At 40.4% G+C, this 21,163-nt stretch overlaps 2 protein-coding genes across 2 annotated transcripts; one reads left to right on the top strand and one right to left on the bottom strand.

Moving 5' to 3' along the window:
• Positions 1-283: 283 nt before the first annotated feature.
• LOC116924635 lies at positions 284-1,904 on the top strand. The gene is made up of 2 exons (XM_032931156.2): positions 284-432; positions 531-1,904. Exons 1-2 carry the CDS (start codon positions 418-420, stop codon positions 1,677-1,679), a joined length of 1,164 nt encoding a protein of 387 aa, XP_032787047.2. The 5' UTR covers positions 284-417; the 3' UTR covers positions 1,680-1,904.
• A 2,489-nt stretch (positions 1,905-4,393) lies between these two features.
• On the bottom strand, positions 4,394-20,098 carry LOC116924634. Its single transcript, XM_045172634.1, has 8 exons — positions 20,019-20,098; positions 18,775-19,673; positions 14,553-14,745; positions 10,388-10,518; positions 10,058-10,138; positions 9,531-9,622; positions 8,284-8,476; positions 4,394-6,289 (listed from the first exon to the last, which is right to left on the bottom strand). Exons 1-8 carry the CDS (start codon positions 20,096-20,098, stop codon positions 6,027-6,029), a joined length of 1,932 nt encoding a protein of 643 aa, XP_045028569.1. The 3' UTR covers positions 4,394-6,026.
• Between the last annotated feature and the right edge of the window lie 1,065 nt (positions 20,099-21,163).

The following is a 21,163-nucleotide window of genomic DNA, read 5'->3' as shown; positions in this document are numbered from 1 at the left end:
CAGGTTTTCACTTCAGAAAAAAAATAACAAAAAAACAAAAAACAACTTATGGCGTATAATAAGCATAATTTTAAATAGAGAAATCAGTTTGGTTTGTTGGGAGGAAATTGCATTTGCTGAGGGTCCTTGGTACAGCTCCAGGCAGGCAGATGACTTCAATCCCTTGTCCAGGTTTCCCTTTCGTCGGCATTTAGTTAAAGCTATGATGGCCAACGGCCATTCCGTTACATAGGCAACATTGGTGCCATATTTTAAGACGGCTGCTCTTCAGCTTTACAAAAGCGTGGAGAAATAAGAAATGACTAGAAACTAACAAAAGCTGGCTATATAAGCTTGTCCACTACTAATGGGTCCACCAGATTCAAACCGTCTACTATCGACTGCAGGACAGCAAGCAACTCGACTCTGATTTTCACCATGAATATTTCAAACGTAAGTTGATCCCATGATCAGATTCAATTAAGAAGCTCATTAGAAAAGAGCATCTAAAATTCCATATACATTATTTAAACCCAACTCTTTTCTTTTAGCCAGGAAAAGGTTTAGTGATTTCGGCCTGTATTATTTTGCTGCAACTATCGATTTGTTGCGTCTATCCAGTACGTTCTTTTTCGACTGACAGCAGGAGTCACTCACCGAAGACATTGTCCAACACCCAACGGGTCATCCGCAACAATCCGACTTCGACAAAGAATTACCCAAAGAATCAAACAGCAACTGATCCCATCACTCCTACAAACGAATCCTTCACGCCAACGATTGCCAACTTTCCTGCATTGAAAACGGACGTCGTTGACGGCGGGTTATCCACGAGCAAAGGTGAATCTAATTCTCCCATAAAAAGTGGATTTCAGGAGGCCGAACAGTCCGCCTCACCATTGAACATCGACACATCCAATTCGGATTCGGTAGAGGACGCGTCTCCATCCTTTCAACAAATTACAGACGACACTAAAACGAATTCAGATGACATTAAGACTAGCCAAGTTCTAGAGGATCCTTCCGTAGATACCAAAATAGAAGCAGAACCTTTCCTCACTATCCTGGTGAATACGCCACCTCAAATTCAGACAGAAGCACCGGAACCGTCATCTGTTGCACCTCCAAAGTCCGTAGACATTCCACACGCCTATCCACTTGTACGTGCCCCATCGGCTCCATCGTCCTACCCGATCACCCCTCTATCTCTGCTGCCACTTGAACCTGCCATACCACATCTTTCTTCTATACCATCATCAGACAAAGTCCTGATCAGCCCTTCAGGCGAAGCTCTGAACCATTCAGCGCTAACATCAGAGGTTCTTCAAACGCCCGCCAATCTAAGCGTTCTTCCCTTAAACCCACCCAAATCGATGAAAATCGAATTAAATTCGTATGCTGGCCAAGGCGCTCTCTACAAGGCACTGCCTCCCTTCTATGGGATCATCTACCCTGTCTCGCATTCGATTTTACCTTATCCGTTTAGCCAACAGATTCAGTTCGAGCAGCCGAAAAATAAGCCAGCCACTTCTTATGGTCCTCCTCGGCCCACCTACGCTCAACGTGCAAACGATAATTATGAGCGCCCGTTCGGATATCCTCCCACAGCAAGGGCTTTGGGATTCCCGCCCATATCCAACACTCACGATAACTTGCGCCGCGAAGTCAACTGGTACCGAGTCGGTCGGTCTTATCATTGAGCTGGCTTTGCTTAATCGCGGATTTTGGCTCAGTTTTGTTTCATTGAATTTTTACTGCATAATCAACGAGAGTGTATATATACTGTGAAACATTTTCATGCGAAGACTTTTCCAGGTCATCCATTGCATTGTGCATCCAATATGTGTATGGCTTTATGAAGATACTCTTATCTGCGTTTTGAATTTTGTTATGGTGATCAAATATAAACATATGTTTATAAGATACAGCAATTTCGTTCCTTTCAATTAAATTAGTTTTTCACGCAATTTTTGAATGACGTCGAAAGCAGCGGGAACTGATGGTACTTTCTTAAACAATTATTTTCCTAGATTCAACTTTTGTCATCTTTTGTCGGTCGCTTTTTGGTTTTTCTCCTTATAGTTTACTGGATTACGCGGTTACGGCGAAAAACGATAGAACCAAAGTAAAAACAGGAAAGCAGCTTTTTGCCAATGATTAGGAAAAGCCACAGACCCCAAAAAATGAACACTAACCAAAATATATAACAATAAATTCAAATTAGAACGAATTTCGAGGAATGTGACATTTTTCCTTGAATTTTTAAAAAGAGAGTTTCAACGAGTTTCAAAGGACTTTGCTAATACTCAAACATATGGCAAGTTTTTAGTGCCAAAAGTCTCCCCTGCACCCTACAAGCAAAAACCTCAACCTCGGATGCTATCCGTCACCCTCACCTCAACCTCGGGTTAATCGTCCCCTCACCTCAACCTCGGATGCTAGTCGTCCCCCCACCTCAACCTCGGATGCTATTCATCACCCCCCCTATGGCGCTATCGAAAACGCTATATCGCCCCGCTATTTTGAAACTACCCGTCAGATTTATGCTGCCACCTGGCGGCGAATCACAGAAGCTCGGTCATGGAGCTACTAGATAGGAATTTCAAAACTCTCCCAGGGCCACTAGCGCCACTTGTGTTTGGTTCCGAAAATTATTTGTTTCTCTCCGCCAGAGTACGCTTTGAAAGGTACGCGGAACGTTTTTGAACGTTTCATTTTAATTCACGATCCAAACAAACTAAAAGCAGTTTTTACCATGTCGCAGAGTGAGATTCTAACAGTGAAATTTCCTAGAGGATCCACATGTCAGACAATTTTCAAAAATGATGTCCAACGACATGATGCCAACCTCCAACCTTTGCGATTGAAATTGAAATCGAAAAAAAAGTTCAAAACGTACGGTTTGTTCCGCGTACCTTTCAAAGCGTACTCTGGCGGAGACAGACAAATAATTTTCGGAACCAAACACAAGTGGCGCTAGTGGCCCTGGGGTCTTGAATTCCTATCTAGTAGCTCCATGACCGAGCTTTGTGATTCGCCGCCAGGTGGCAGAATTTGACGGGTGTTTTCAAATAGCGGGCGTATGCGTTTTCGATAGCGCCATAGCTAGCGGGGGTGACGAATAGCATCGAGGTTGAGGGGGGGAGACTGCTCCGAGGTTGAGGGGGGCGAATAGCATCCAGGTTGAGGTTTTGGGTGCGGTTTGGCACGAAAAACTTGCCATACAAACAATAGTGGAACTACTCTCATCACATTCATTGAATCGAGCCTTAAAAATCCTAAATCGAATGTCTTTTTAGAGCTTGAGGCTATCCACTACAAATTCCACTTGGCCTAGTTTTCTCCACGTTATAGGGCACTGACAGTCGGTTAGCGATGATAATCTGTCACCGCGTTTTAAGGCTATATTTTATGACTATACTCTTTGGCGTGCTAAAGACGATAAGAAAAAATAGCTTCAAGTAGTTAAACAAAGGTAAATTATATGAAAACTGGACCTTTCTTTTCGTTTGTTGGATTCGGACTGTTTCTTTGCAGGTGACCAAGTAAACAAACATGTTTTCTCTGGTTTTCCCTTTGAATTTTCAAAATATGAAAACAGAAGGCGGAAGCAATTCATGCTTCACATCATCTTTGTAATGGTTAAAGCATGTTGATGTTTGTCAATATGGATGTCTAGGCAATAAAAATTGCCTGAGTATATAGAAAGAAGATGTCTAGCGGTTTCTGCTTTTCAGCTATTTGATTTTGGGTAGTAGTCGGTTGATTTTGGACGTAGGAGGAGTTGCTTACGTCAGCTTGCTTAACTTTCTTCATCACTTTAAACCATACAAGTTAGAGCATTATGCGAACGCAGACCTCGTAAGGGCTAGGAGCAAACGTGTAATGCCACCAGCTATATATAATTCGAGCTTACCAGAACTATATTAATGACTTGATGCTATAAGAGAGCTTGTTCTGAACACGAAAGATGCATTAAATCGGTGTACGTTCATCTTTCATAATAGAACAGCCAGCATTACAGCTGAATGCCAAAATGCTGACTCCATTTGGGATGTCATTACTACGAATTTAAACGGATCGAATGTTCGTTATATTTAGACGAAACCGAACCAGTTTAGACAAAGGGCCTCTCTGCTGATTACAGTTTTCAAAATCTACGCTTGACTTCAATGAATTTCCACCTCAGTTTTAAGATTCTAATGAAGGTAAAATCGACCGTGAAGTTGCCTTCAAAGATGTGTCTTTACTGTGCCATTGTTACCCAGTTGCTCAATATCAGTGTCATATTAGTTGTTCATCCTGTGGACGCATCCTTCATTACGGTCATATCGAACGAGGAAGAATGTCTATGCTTAGCCTAAACAATGTTCTTATTGTTGGTTCCAAAATGAAATGGAGCCCCTCCTTCCAATTATTTCCGTGCATAATGTGTATTACACAAAAAAAAAAGACTCTTTTTTTTTTCATCCAAAACGTAAAAATCATAAAGATATGACGAAATGGCTGAGGATCACAACACCAAGGTCGGTAGGAGAATAGGCTAAATGACTCGTAAAAATATGGTACTCTTCCTTACTCGATAAGAAGGAAGAAAAATTACAGCAGATTATTTGAATAGATAGTTAAATAATAAAAAAAGGTGAATGTAAATACAAGGACATACAGCTGACAGCATCAAAATATCGGAGAAGGCCAAGAATTGAGGCTGGTCTGGGTAAACCCAACCGCAACGCAAGCGGGAAGTAAAATAACGTGCGCCTTTCGTATCGGATAAAGACCGACGATGTATTTTTTTTACGCATTTAGGGGTTTGGTGATATGGAGATCGAAAATATTTCCTGTCACTGCCATTCATTCATGGGCTACACACTGCACCGAAGCTGTGTGTGTATAATCCCTTTATTATACGTAAGCTAGTTATCGTATACTGCCGAACAGTCTTGCATGCACGTTTGGTTTAAAAAAAAATGCTTAGTCTACACTGATGTAATCGAAAGACTTTATCTGAATGCCACCTGTTATGAAACGTTGCCTGACATTGTACACGAAAACATGGCTCACCATTCTATTGGCCGTCGTCGAATCTCTGCGAAGAGATGTGGAGGTGTCGTTAAATCAAAGGAGAAGACATAAGAGAAAATGCAATTTTTTACATTAAAAAAAATGATAATAAATGAATGTTCCGTGCAAACCCTCAAGCTAAAAATTCTAAATTTGAAAATTGAGAGATTAACTTTGATAGTTACTTCCAGCACATTTCACATTCAAAACGATCCGATTGTGTCCACCTTTGGAAGAGAAATTGACGATAGTGCTGCTATAGTGCTATTTCCTGCTCTAATTTGTGTGCAGGCAACCATCGTAGCCAACATAATTCATCAAGAATTTAAGCAATGCAAGTTACGGTCTATGAAAGAATGCCCGTGAAAGTTTTTACCAAGGTTTAGATCGAAAAGGAATTAAAATTACAGTTATGCCACCACAAAACGTACTTTACAAAAGGAGAGACTGAAAAATTGTTCCAATCGTATGCCAGCGTGATCGTTAAATGAAGAAAATCGTTTAAGTATATAGGAATGATTATTGAAATACATGAATATGCTGTGTAGTTATAAATTTGGTGCGAGAAAAACGCTGTCAGCAGAGCGCCGTTGTGATGTGACAGCATCCACTGTAAACCATATATGCAGATCGTTCACACGGACAACGTAACAAAACCATAATGGCCACCACCGACTGAATCAATTGTGATGCTCAGCGACGTATACAATAGTTTTGCTGATTGGTCATGAAATCGTTTGTTGAGTCATCGCCAGGCCGCATTCAACAGCTTCATCCCCAGATGTAATGAGAGCTCTTTTCATATGTAGTATACGCTTATATAGGCTTCGAAAATCTTTGGCTAAAACAAGACCGGCAACTTCTAAAGTGTCTAATATATCGGACCAGTATAAAGCGGGAGAAAACGGCAATCCGTGAACAATGTACTGGGATTGAAAAGGAAAAAAGGATTTAAATTTCTGTTAAAAAAGAACATTTTTTTTTTAGAGAACTAAAAGATTTTCGCATGATTTAGATCGATTGTCTTGGAGACACATCTTCTGGAGGATGTCACGGGCAACACCGAGCGACAGAGACGTGCGCGAACCGCTTCCCATCAGCTTCTTTTTGCGACGTTTCTTGCTCAGATCCTCCCGCAATCGGATTTGCTTCAGGACGCCGACCAGCAGTTCGTCCACGTTATGTTGGATACCACTCGACGTCTCGATGAACTTGCAATCATGCTCAGTGGCTAGCTTCTTGCCATCTTTATTGGGTGGAAAGGCAAAACAAAGGAGAGACAAGAAAAATATTAGCTCATCCCGTACAATCGCGTAACCATAGTGACTCTCCATATATCTAATACATTTTCGAATAAATTCACTATTTTGCATACGAGGCGTATAGTGCGACTCGATCGATTTGATCTTCTTTTGTTTTATCATTCACAATTTTTTGTAGAACACTGTTGAATAAAAATGCAAAAAAGATGTTGATAACATTCGCCTATACATTGTATATAAAGCCTTGTACAGGAAGCTGCAAACAAAGATGCATTGTTATGTTGATATCTATTGTATCTGCTCAATGTTCTTTTTGCAGCATTGGCTCAGTGAGGCAGCGATCCGCACCCTTACGTCCAATAGAAGTTATAGCAAGCTGGGCTATATTATACTACCGGACGAGATTTTAGAGACCATCAATACCCATACGGTTGTCGCTTCGGACCATCTGTAATTGTTTCAGATGGTATAGCGCACTAATTTCACGGCAGTATATATATGTCTAGACGCATATACTGAAGATCAATTGAATTCACGCAAGTCCAATACAAAGAAAATATTCAAAACAATATGTTTGACAATTGCTGCACGCATTAAAGCTGCCCTTTATACATTTTCATACATGTTGCGTCTGTGCAACTTTGTAGCTATACAACCTTATATCGACTATAATTTTGTAATTAAGATGACTAACCACCAGATTATACATATTTTTTTAGCCCCAATTATGTTCTCATTGTGAATGTTTATTCATTAAGCGGAGATAATGTTTGCCAATGCCGTACTTCTCTATGCAGTGTTTGACATTGCGTCATTGGGCGTGCCCCTTAAACATCTAATGAACCGGAACGATGGATTATTCATACAATACATCGTCTCTGTATATATACGTAGCATATATGTATAGCGCAGGTGATACGAGGTCTTCTTTGTTACGTCCGTCTGGGTCGAAACCGTCATCCCATACGTATAGAACACGAAGAAAAATAAATGGAGGGAAATGTAATACACATGGCCATTAGTCACGTTCCTCTTACACACTTGCACCGCCCCTCGCATCAATGAGGTGGGTCTGTAACGTTGTAATTCTGACTGCTTCACCGCGATAATGGACCCCGAGCTGGTCGATGTTCACGTATTGATTTTCCCACAGGTTCTCGCTTTCTGTACCTATTTTCGAAAGAAGTACGATTTGTATCTTGTCAGGTTATCATACCCTACTTGCCGAAATTTTCTTTCCCTCTTCTTATAGAAGATGAATTTTCGTTCATCATCAACCAGAGGATCCATTCAAATGTTAGTCAATAGTCTATTCAAACAAAGAATTCCTTGTGAATGAAGGTATACTCGTCGAAGTTGTATAGGCGTTTTCCACGCGACAGAAGAACTTTTGAAAACCAAACTTAGTCTAAACGATTATGTATAGAGAATTAGAGTGGTAAATAGCAATCGTTCGTTCCCTGCATAATGGATTGCAATTAAAGAAAAGTATAATATAAGAAGAGCATTTTATTTGCTCGTTTCTTTCCATTTCCCTGCTGTTTGCAGTTTATATCGACGTGCCTTTATATAGGTATATTTCTTTTACCGCATTTCGTTCAGGGCGAATAAAAGAAAAGGGCACGATGATAAACTTGCCCAATGATGTATATACAGAAGCGAGTTCCTCGTAATCGTTTTTCTCTTAATGAATATGGATCGTCTATTTGCAATGAGCCATTCGGCCGAATTTTTTAGTCTCCTGGTATACGGCGGCTACAAACGCCTCAAGTATAACTAATAAATAAGAAAATACAACGAAATCTAACAGAGAAGACGGCACAGCTTTCTTCCACATAGGATGTAAGAGCTAATATCTTAATTTTCTGGCCCCATTGCCATCGATTGCCCTTAGGAAATCTGCCCCCGGAATGGGAAAGTTCATGTAGTAGAGTTTTGTTTTGTTTTTTTTTTCGTATCAAAACAAAATGTCGCCTACCTTCGCATTTGATGATGCGTGATCGGGCTAAATCCACCTTGTTGCCAACCAGGATGACGGCTTTCTCCTTGGTGCACGATTCCCGCCACAGGTACTTGAGAACTTCTTCGGCAAACTGGAAACTACCACGGTCCGTTATAGAGTAGATCAGGACGAACGCGTGCGGGTCGTAGGTCGTCAAACAATTTTCCACCTGTCAACGCAACCAAGACTCGGTACTTTATACTCTCCTAGCAAGCGGAACAGAACTCCAAACGGATCCTATACTTAAGACTTATGGCTTTGTATGTGGCATTATGAGTCCAGGGGAGGTTGACGCTAACGACGAATGAAACTAGTACATATAGACTATATGGAAAGGACCAACTTTGCTATATACACGAACAGCAGTCATATCTTACTCTAATAATTCATAATAATCCTATTAACTCAGGATTCGCCTCAGATTTGTTGCTGAGCGACAAATACAGTGTTGGAATTAACGTAATGGCATTCTATACACGTTGCGTATAGCCGTGGGTAAACTATTGACTATTTGATTGTGTCATCTTGAATAACGTCCATAACTCACTGACTGTTAGCCTTGGAGAATGAGTTTAAAAAAAAGGGGGAAGGGACTGGCAGTAATAAAAGGAGACCTAACAGAAGTAAATTAGCGCTAAAGAGGAAAAGGAAAATCCTAGTCGTTTGACATTTAATCAACAGGGTGTATATACATGAATGGCGTTGCCCTGACCCATAGCACCCGGTCTACTTTGGCCTAATCGTTTTTAGCGTCTTCATCCTTATAGCAAATGAAAGAGACTATACGAGCTTGCTGGCTAACCATCAGCTAACTTGCTTCATTGCGAACCATGAAACGGGAAAACTGATATTACAGACGCTGCTCTGTTTTTTTATAAGGAATTCTTGGACCTGGTCATCTTCTATCGTCTTTTCTTATTCCTAATAATAGTCATTCGGTCTGGTCATTCAATAGAAAATCAGAAAAAGAAACATCTTTCATGTAAGGAAAAAGAAAAGAGGTTAATTAACCAGTTATTCTCAGAATTCTATATAGTTTGTTTGCCTTTTGGCGTGTTTTTGTAGTCAACAATTTCTTTGGAAAGCTAATCAATAGGTCGACAAACAAAAAGGAACAATGTGTCACGTTAACAGCCATTATTATATGGTAAGCGAAGGAGTCCATACAATTCCTCGCATCGTTTATTTAAAAAAAATATGTAGGTGAATAACGGAAAGCTTACCGACATCTCCGCGCTGGCGTGATCGATGAAAATCATTTCAGATTCTTCGCCATCGAGAAGGACGCTGACAGTTTTCTCACCGAACTCGTCATCTGCGGACGTCACCCGTCAATCGAACCCCATCAGTTTCATAACACATTAGTTTGTCTTTCATCAAAAGCCTTTGGTTCACTTCATTTCAGCGATGCACATCAATATTAGAAACTTAAGCAGAAGAAATTTAAATTGGATATTATATATAAACGTGGTGCATGGTTTTCGCATGCAATAATTGGAACGTTCCAAAATTGTGTGTTGGATATAACCCAACGTCCTGATAAATGGATGAAACACGTCACATCAATCAGAACTTCTTTATACACACAAGTTTCCCAAACTTTTTCCGCATTTTTTAAGTACACCCAGGATAATAAAAGGGAAACGGTAGGTATTCGGGTATTAACGTTTTCCTATACGTGGAATACTATAGAGACGTGCTCAGTCATAGTCACAGATAAAGTTTTTGATAAAAAGAGTTCATCATATACCTAAAGAGGCGTCGTAGGTGTTCATGTATTCGGACGTCATGAATTGGGACACTAGCGCCGTTTTGCCTACACCGGCTGCACCTATATACGTCGTGAAATCATTTGAAAGTATAGAATTATACGTATTTCGAATTTTTACAATAAGTCAAATTATATCTTGAACGCAAACAAAACAGCAAAACTATTTGAAATGAAACATGACTTCCTATTGGCCTATATAAGGAGGATAGCCGTAGCTCGTCGCACCGCGTGTAAACGAAATCAAATGTTGTAACGACACCTATAGTCAAATACAACAAGAAAAACAGGAAATGTGGTCTGATTACGTACCTAGCATGACGACGCGATATTTGGTGTTGGAATGGTCGCTGCTTTCTTCCGACGAGACATAACTGGAACCACAACACGACCCGCCGAATGATCGCTCACCGCTTCGGCTCCTTCCGCTCCGACTGCTCAACCTGTAACACACAACAAAGGCGATTCGAAAGTTGAATGAAATGATTTGACAGGTCATCGTCAGTTCAAAGTAAGTCTAATCACTTGAGCGAACTGCTTTGTGAAAATTCAAAAAATCCTGCACCGCGTGTTCTATACGAACTGTACATCGATGGTTCATTAAGGACTTTCCAGTTGAATAAAACCGCCATTTTCTTACTTAGATTCGTTGACTAAACCCTGTTCATCTCAGTTTGAAAAAAACAAAGAGTCCTGCTTCCATCAATACCTTGTGGTGTATACGCCAAAAGGGACAGCAAACCCCACCGATCGATTATTTGTCCTGATGACAGATTGAGCAACTCGCCAGCGAGAGTCTCTCGACGGGCTCTTGAATAATGTTATCGTTGTCATGTGTTCCCTGAATAATCATCTATACCTGATACATGCATCTCAGATTAGCCCAGGCTTATATCAGTTGAGCCTTTTTCTGCACGTCTTGTAGAGTTGAACAAAACGACGTGACATTTCAAGAGATTCGCAATTTACAAACGCCGAGTGTTATTTGGACTAACCAAACAATAATTTCAATTTCAATTGCCAATTCAACGTTTTTTTGTTTTGTTTATGTGTGTGCTTTCATTTTCTTTGTTGGTTTTGCATTCTTATCCGCATTCTCTTCACATTTTTCTTTTTCGTAGCTTCGGAAAAAATGACTTGAAAGCCTTTTATATCTGAAGCCCCTCGAACTGACTCTCGAGCCCTGTCTGGTTGATGGATGGGCTTCGCTTTGCTTTTGTTTTCTTTTTTATTATTATTATTTATTTATTTTTTCAACTATATAGAGTCCATTGAGAAACGGGTACAAGAGTTGGTCGCTGTGCAGTTAATATATCCTGTGCTCTAAACCAACAATACAAAGCCAACGCTATCCTCTATATAATACGTCGACTGGCATGCTGTGTTGACTCTTGTGCGCACAGATACACACAGCTGGTGCCAAAACTAAAGCTCGATTACCAGAATATGAAATCCATTTTCATATTCAATAAGGCTATATAGACCAATTGAGTCGGGTTTCCCTTTAAGGTCGTAGAAGAAAGTAGCTGGAAAGGAAGAGAATGTTGTCATGGCAACGTGAATCATAAGAACCGCGTCCTATATACCTGTTGCGTACAGTCTGTTTGTACTGTCTAGATGCTTGGCTTATTCTATTCAGATAAGAAAAAAAAAATAAGTAAATAATAACAATGCTAAGAAAAGAAGCGCTAGCCTGTATATATATACCCCCCTTTCAAGATTTAACTTCAAAGGACTATACTTTTTCATCGCTTCAAGTCCATCGTCCCACTCTCCATCCCGGACTGTCGCTTGTCGTCAATGCCCGTAGCCATGGTTCACCAACTTCAATCGCTCGGCAACGACATCCGGGACTGTGTGTATATTGGTGAACATATATACACGAAAAACAGAACTTGAACTAAAAGAAAACCACAAACAAATAGATCCTCGAAGTTTTTGCTATAGTAATAGAACAGGTCCTAAATTTGCTCGTCGATACACTGCTGTATACAGTATATACATCTACTTTTACTGCAAACTATCGCATTGCGTAACGTCGTTAGCATTGCCCTTTACCGACTTTCCAACGAAAACCGACAAAGTGGCTAAATCTAACTGTTTTTCGTACTGCAAGAATGGGCAATAAACGCGGTTGGAAAAAACACATAACAAACTGGAAAGCGTGTTAAGCTATACCCTTTGAAAATAGAACAACTTTCATGTTTAAAATTTATCTAGGGATTTTTTTATATTTCGAACGTGGGAGTAAAAATGCTGAGCACACACAAGAAACAATTCTTTAAAAAAAAAAGATTAGATGTATCAATTGTACAAATACAAAAATAAGGGCTAGTTTTCCTCTTTTTTTCGTCTTGAGGCTACGATCAGCTCAACTATATAGATATGGGTACTTTTCAATTCTCGGTTTCCATTTCTCGGCCGTCTAGACGCCACCGATCTACAAAGATATGCTGTGTCCATCTAAGAATATCACGATCGATCCAGTAGATTTCTGGCAGTGACGAGCAAACATTTCCCCCGTTTTTCTGTGATTATTGTGTTTGCTTTTCTTTCCAAATGCTTCGCGATCAGTACGGGTATATACACTCACAATCGCTAAAAGGTATAGAAAGGAAAAGGTGATGTTGTGGGGAAAAAAAAATCAGGAAAGATGTAAGACTTTTTTTTTTGGGGGGTGGGGGAGGCTCGGTAGACGTAGTGCGTAAGGACATCAGCGTGGAGGGTGACGTTGTTATTTTTCTTTTATTCTTTGTTTTGCTGGTAGAGTCCAGGAGCCAAGGTGATCAATACGTCAGTGACTGTGTGCACGTGGAAGAAATGGCAACCCGAGAAGTTCCTTCTCCTCTTTATACTGCGCCATTCACCTGTGCAAACTGTGCGTCCCCTGTTGCCAGTCTTTCGCCAACTATACAAATGAATTTGATTGTTTAACCTACCCAGGATCGTCATACCAAATGCCAACTTAATGTCATTCAAAACTTTGAAAGGCTTCTTTTTACCTTTGCCATCACGTCAGGAGAAAACTTTGATCTCGTTCATTTCAGCCGAATTTATTGTATAGTTAAAGGCAAGCAACAAAAAAAAAAGAAACAATTTAATAAAACTAAGCGCCTATTAAAATGTACAATGTGATTTCAACGCTTAAAGCTAAATGTTCTTGTTATCTGATATTATTCAAAAAAATGTAGTGGATTTCGAATGTTTTCTGTATACCTTTAACTGCACGTTGCGCAGTATCTGTTACGTACTAGACGAAAAATAACAAGCGCATAACAAGATTGTCCGTTTCAGTTTTTACGTAATGCCACAATGATAGGATGCTATAAACAATTTCGATGTAACACGGATTTATACATTTCCGTTTTGCGCCTGTTGCCTCTATGAAATCTAGTTTGCATATACAATCTCGCCACACACTTTGCATACATATATAGTATGAGAAATAATAAGATTCCAACATTTCCATACAAATCCGCAGTGTCAATTGAACGAGTATCGATCTGGTCGGGATACGAACGACGCACTCAATACCAGGCTGGAATGCAAGATCGATCTTGGAATGAAACTGCACCCCTATAAAGTATATTGATGGCTTGTCTATAACGCAATCGACGTGCTCGATGACCCAATGAGACTATTACCTCTTTGGCCTACTACGGAATAGTATATGGCCACGCGTTTGACAAAACTAAACAAAATCGATTTGGTATTTTTAACCAAAAGCTAACCGAGTTGACACACAATCAAAAATACGCGACGCAGCAGAGGTGGAAATGGGAATTAAGATGACGCGGATCACAGCGTGTCTCTCCTCTAAATCCCCATTTTTACATGGAAAGAGGGAAAAAAAAATAATAATGAGAACGGCTATGATATCGTGTGCATCAAGGAGATCTCACGATCGATTCAATCTCCCTTCCGGAAATTCTGAATAATCAGTTTGTTGCCATCGAAAAAACTTATTAGCGATGTGGGCCCATAAAAAAAAATAAAAGCCTTGCCAAAGAAAGACTATGTATATGAATAAAAATCAATACAACAATAAGGATTCTTTTCGCTTGCATCAGACGCTATCAACGGGTTATAAAATTTAATTCGCTAACGCATATATAGGTCTACATGTCCTACATGTCCTTCATCAAGTTGATTGAAAAATGATTGTCCTCGTGTGCCGAGGAAAGTCTATGGCCGTGATCTTATTTTAGCCGAGGGCCGCCAATCTACTAAGAAGACAGCATCGAAGCCATCGAATTAATCACGCTTGTAGACGGAGTTATATCCAATCTTTTAGTCTGATGACTTGGCTTGAGCTCATTGGCGTTTTCGCTTCTATCTGCTTGCGAATCGATCGAGAAGACATCAAAGAAAGAGGACAACACGGAGCGTTCGGACGTCTGTAGTCACCAAGTTCGTTTGGCAATGGAAGAACATCATAAAAGAAAAGGATCTCCATTAGATGTGTAGTAGTACTTACGCCGTCAACGTGGAATTGATGCTGGTGTTGGAACGCGAATGGCGCGAGATGATTGCATCGCCACGATTCACCACGCCTTTGCTCGTGATGGAAAAGTTACGCAACCGGTAGATGTCGTCACGTGAGCGTGGGTTGTACGGCGCCCGCGAGTTCTCCGGCAAGCTGCAAACGCGTGGACGGAAATGCACCGGGTCTGAAACGGCCAACAAACACGGCACACAATCAATGACCCGAAACGTAAACAGTAGAGAACCAAAAAAAAAACAAAACGAAAACAAAAGAGAAGTAAAGGAAACAAGAAATAAATATTTTAAAAAATCCATAGCAAAAAAAACAAAATAAATAAATAATAACATCGTAGAATAAATCGATCAACATGTTGCGCTCTCTGTTACAACATCTGTTTCGCAAATAGAGTCAACTGTTTGGCAAACAAGACGTATAGAACATCAACTACTTGTTCGCTAAGAAAAGAAAGAAGAGAAAATAAAACGTTTGTTTTGTCTGATGCGCTCGCATCTTAGTTGTTTATCTATACCGACATTCATCATTTAACTATATATAGAACAAAACAAAGTTTTGCATAATGTATGTTGAACAATTTGCGCGACGTGTTCTACGTCACGATTAACACGTATATAGGTGGGAACAAGCAGTTGGTCTTTTAAAAGATCTGTATACAACTTAAATACCTAGAATTTTTGGGATGTCTTGTATATAATAAATTGTTATAGAATTCACTGAACGATAATGTGATTCAAATTGGATGCGGATGAAAAGAAATCATTCGCTTTATTATGATGTAAGCCATTAACTAAGAATTGCCTGATTCATTATCTATACATACTTTTAAAGAGAAAGTATTACCAGCATCAAATCTATAAAGTCTGACATTTTGAAATGGAAAACGCCCGATCAAGAAAAAAGGCGACGCACTGTACGTCTAAAAGAACAACTATAGCCCTAAGGTGGTAACAAGTTACTTTCACGCCAAAGTCATTATCTTTGCCATGTGAATATGGCGGTAGCTATTTTCAAATGGTTGGCTGTGACGGTAGTAAACAGATAGTTTACGGGACATTTGGTGCCGGTTTGTTTTTTCTTTCTCTCTCGTTTTCTTGCTGCTTTTTTTCTGCATCAACAAAGTGAGCCAGACCAGAGAGAGAGAGCGGAAAGTGCACGTAGCCTCGTGATGAAGCTCCGCTTGGAAAAAAAAAAAAGAGAGAGAAAGTTACATAAACCAGATGGTTTCGCTTATAAGTTTTTCTGTAAAGGCGGAGAGAAAGAAAAAAAAATGGAGAGAGGAAATTGGGAAGCCTTTTTCCTTCTGACAGCTTTTTGCTTGCAGCGCGGCAACAGCTTTCAACTATGTAGGTTAATCGTGAAGATTCTTCTCTCCATTAAAAAAACCGTTTGCCGTTGAAATGCGGTATCGATAAGAACAGGAAACTGCTCTCTAAATGCATAATTTTATAGATATGCAAATGTTGATGGCAAGCCTTTGGGCCGTAGGGACATTTTCATGAAAAACCGCTCTCATTTTTGTTTGTTTCATTAAACACGATTGGTGCGTATGTTCAAGGTTCCGCGGCTGCAATTGGATGGTCTTGATTTTTAAAAACGTAATAAGAACGTCGATGTTTTTCAAAATAAAAAGCGTCCCCTTCTTTTCGGCCGGGGGAATTTGATCCGCTTACGGACCGAAAACAATCGAACGCGCGTGTTCATGTTTAGAATTATGACTTGCTTAGAAAAGTGTCTCCAATCGTATATACATACAACCTCCATCCACCGAAAACCAATCTCCAGTGAATTGATGTGTCATAACGGCTTTATTGCTGGTGATTGCCGGTCGTGGGCCGCAAGACCCGTGATATATATATACGTTACGACCAAACCATTCAACGTTCAATCAAAAAAGGATCGTCTTTCGAGGTTGTAATGCACATCAATCACGCGAAAGCATTTTATTCTTCCTTTTGTTTTGACAGCAACTTTTCAGAACAAACGACAAGTACACCAGAGCCTCGTCTAACGCATCCAAGGGCCGCCTAATTTTTTGTTTTCTTTTATTATTTGGGCGTTTCCCCGTTACGTCAATGCGAGTGCAAACATCTCATCCCTTCAATAACGTGCTGCCACTTCAAGACTCGCTAAAGAAATGAGTCTGAGTTTTTGGGGTGCGATGATGTTATACATCTATACGAAACGACATAATGAGCAAATCGCTGAAAAGATGTGGTTTCATTCTTGGAAAAATCAACAGAATAGTCTCCGATAAACTAATGAAGACTCTGTGGCCCCTCTCTTGTCAGGTAATTAGGACGAGAATGGACCTAGTTGGAGACATAGACGTAAACGACATTGTTCCTAACGCAGGTTGTTATCCATGATATCAAGCTGTATTTAAGGTAACAACGAGCACTCCAAAAAAAAAGCTTGTTTCAGACAAACGCAAAATAATTGGTAAAGATAAATATAGCTAAAAATAATGATATGGAGAGGATAGGGGAATAGAAAAATGTTGAAATGCTTGACAGTTGGCCTGGACATTTCCTATACGTAAAACGGAATACTATGCAAATGATATGAAAGAAATTGGACACATTTTTCAAGAAAAAGCAATCGGGCTGTGTCTTATACCTGCACATCAACATTTGCAATTAAAAGCCGACGAGATGGGCGCGGAAGATAAAGACGAGGATTGAATGGCATTGAGCTGTTTTCCTAAAGATAATCGAGCTAGACCTCCCTGATGAAAAGACGACAGCAATCAGGCCAGCAGGCCATTGTTCTGCCGACTTGAAAGCTTCCATGTCTGCCTGCGTCTTTTTAGTACCCAACTGTCAATACGAGTCGGCAGGGCAAAGTTAATTGAGGTCCAGTTATGCAGCACACCGAAAGCTTTTGTAATTGCCTCCGTTCTGATAATGAATATTCATGCTGCAAGTTAATCAAGTCAGTGAGTCGCGTATAGCACCGACCTTTTCACGACGAAAGGAAGAAAAACAAAAAAAACGCGCAATAATTCTATTAAAAGGTGGAACCACACTACATTTTTCTTGTTAGTCTTTCATTTTATTTTCACTTTCCACGACGCTTTCTAAACGAGCTTTGCAAAAATAGTCGCCGTATTTATATCGTATCCCTCTTGGACGTATGGTTTCCATGTACGCGTGCGCGACACGATAAATATTAAGACATTCTCTTCTTTCATAGCTCGTGCCGCTCTCGAAAGTGACCATTTATAGATTCTGCCTCATCTAGCATCTTTTGATTTGCTGTGTATACTGCCCACACAGCCCATTTGAATATTTACTCATTTGTTTGTTTCGCTGTATCAGATCAGGTCTCCTCTTTTTTTTAAAGGCCTAAATCAGTCAGATAGCATAAAGCCTGATGTTTTTTTAAAAAGAACACAGTGACACGTAAAATAGGCTAAAAGAATCTCTATACTTTATGGGGAAAGAGATTTCCGCAATGCAGCAACAGACCCGAATAATAATAGAATGAGACAGGTGCACTATATAGGCGAACACAGGTACCATCTGTTATGGTATATTACATTTGCCGTTTTAAAGCTTATCGCTAATCTTGGATTTAAATGGTATAGACATTTCAACGAGGATATTATACAGCCATGAATATTTTTTACCCCGATGCGAATTCTTCTTAAATGCGTGTTTATTTTTAAACCCAACATGTATAGAGCGCATATACATTTCATGGGCCAATTTTATTCCAACCAATGAATCCCTTACAAAAAAAAACCCACAAAGACGTCGGCAGTTCTTTTATTTAAAAATCTTAAGTTCAATAGAATTTGTACATTCATTTTAAACCTCACCATTCGCCCGCGTTCTTTTGTTTTATTCAAAATACGGTCTATACTTTGAAGCGTTAACACGAAAGAGTAAATAGAATTGAACTTTCAAAGTTCGACATCTAAACTTAATGCGTTAAAGAGCGTGGCCCCCTTTCTAGCGATGGCTAACTCCTTCGTGACAACACCGCCTTGCGTCACCCAAACACTTGCACTGCCAACAACAGAACGAAGGTGAACCTCTTCGTCTTGTCGAGTATATATAGGCATCGATTATGGATGCGTCTAAAAGTCTAGTCAGCCTTGTAGCATCCCAACTTTGTCCTGCGACTATACAGAAACGCGATCGCACAAAATTACATCGGAAATTTAACATCCCCAAAAATGTCTGAAACTCACCAGGTATTTCTAGAAAATTTGACGTTCTACGCTGATGATTGCGAACGCATTGCAACGGTGACGGTTCTCCGACCTCGGAATCGCGGCTCGATCGACGCGATGCTAAACGCGCTAAGTTTCCCGTCGCCACACCCGATCTTCTTCTAGATGAATAAGGATGTGGACTTGCAGACGTCGGTGTCTGATGGCCGGGACTAGGTTGTTGGCTACTGGGCGAACGACACGGACTGCGTGAACTGCGTGGAGTCATCGGACTCCTCGGGCTACGCGGGGTCGGACTGGGGCACGGTGAACTTCCGTTTAGGAGCGGAGATGCCGCCCGAGATCCGCCACCTCCGCCGTGATAGTTAGACTGGCCGGTACTGCTACTTGCCCGGCAGAATTCAAAGTTGACCGGTGAATCACTACTGGCCGTGGATGCTGTGCGTGATGTAACATTGAACGATCCGCCACTGCGTCTCTCTCTCGTCGATGGGGACGAGGTGGTGGTGGCAGTTTCGCAGATGGTCTCCGTCGTGGAGAACGAAGTGTTGAGAGAAGCGGAACGCAGCGAAAGTTCCAGTTCGCTGGCGCTGATGCTGGAACTGGCTGCCGCTTCATGACGACCCCATCGACGCATCCGCAGCTCGGAGACCCGCTGCATTTGTTGATGTGAATTCATTTTTTTTGTTTTAAGTTTTTTTTGGAAAGGAGAAAGGGGGGGGGGACTTTCTTTTGTTATATAGTTGAGGGAGATGATGCGAAAACAATGTAATGGTCTCCTGACTACTGCCAATTTACCAAAAAGAGGGGGGGATCGAAGAGCACTAAATAAAACGAGTGGGGAATAAAAAAAAAATCGATCAAGCTGGGCGGCCAGTAAGGTCGGGATGCGACTGATTTCACCAGCCCTCGTACACCTTGTAATAGATTGTACGCACAGGCTATGGGGAACGGGCTTGTTACAACTGAACTTCTTTTGCGCCGGCGTCACAGAGCATTCACCACTTCCTCCATCTCATTTTTCTTTCTTCCCCTCCCCTCCCCCCCCCTCCCCTTCCTCCCCCACACATTCGGAGGGGTTGAGAGAATGGACTTATCGTTAACTATCTACTGTATAAGGTTTACTTTATTCATAAGGGAGAGAAGAAAGAAAAATTGTACTTAAATACGAATGGATTCGATGTGATCAAAGAAAACTCTTGGCGGCGATCGTCTTGTAACTTATTCAAATTCTCCGTGTGAAGACGCGTTCGCTGGGGAACCCTTGGGTGGCCAGCTGAATCGGGCAGCGTCCCATACGCTCTAAATCTCCTTTAACGCAAAGTGCAGTAGACTGATGCATTAAGGATAAACATCACCTTCATAAGACATGAAATCCGACGTAATCTAAGCTTTTTCATGTTTCTCACATTCGAGCCTCAATCACGTAGTGAGAGAGAAAGAGAACAAAACACGCACATTGAAAATAAAACATTAGTGTAGCTGCCTTGGCAAGTTAACTAGGAAAATTGTGGAAACTTATATATAAAATTTGTTAGGGAAATGGAGTAACACGCGTAGATCGGCTGTGATAGGTCGAGAAAAAAGGAAAAAAAAAAATCAATAGTACGTGAACAACCTGAAGCATGATTGCCAGTTGAGACTTTGATGGACAGATTACGAGCTACTCAACTGGTGTCTCTTAAAAAAAAAATCCAAAAGCTTTCATTGAATTTTTTTGCAGTAAATTCTACAGTGAAGTGAAAAACTTTTGTCAAAGGCACCAAATATTTAAAGAGATAAATTAACTATAGGACATGTGTTGTTTCAAAAGGACAGATCCATCAGCTTTGTCTATATATACAACGACTTGTAGTTTGTCAAATTCAAATCTTGTGTTATACCCTGTTCTTTATTGAATTCATAAATAGTGTTTGATTCATGTATTTTAATTACCGGGGCGTGTTCGATTATTGGAATGACATTTGCATCGCTGCTTACTCATCAATTAAAATCCGTTAAAAAAGAACTGTTCTTAACAAGTCCTTTCTTTTTCTCTCCAAGAATGAAAATAGTGGCCTACATTTCCTGACCTTTTTCATGAAAATTCATCCGTTACACATAGCCAATGTGCGTCCAACTATAACATCAAAAGATTCTTTTTGTTTTAATACCAAAAAGTAACAGTGCGAATGGTCTTTAATATATTCATTTGCCAACGGAATGCAGTTGATGAAAAAGGGCTCGTTTAAGAGCTAGCAAACGATGCTTATTTCAGTGCAATTAGTTTAGTGCCTAATGAGGTTTGATACCAAGAAGACGCGGCGTATCTATTTCCGGTTTGGCTGATCATGTCACAGCAACGTTCAACTGCCAGTGGATTACCCACTTTCACCATCAATTCAACATTTGGTTTCCTTTTAAAAAG

Source organism: Daphnia magna, linkage group LG4, assembly GCF_020631705.1.
Source record: "Daphnia magna isolate NIES linkage group LG4, ASM2063170v1.1, whole genome shotgun sequence".
Lineage (NCBI taxonomy): Eukaryota > Metazoa > Arthropoda > Branchiopoda > Diplostraca > Daphniidae > Daphnia > Daphnia magna.
Note: the sequence above shows the minus strand (reverse complement) of the source record. Positions and strands in the feature narration are given on the sequence as shown.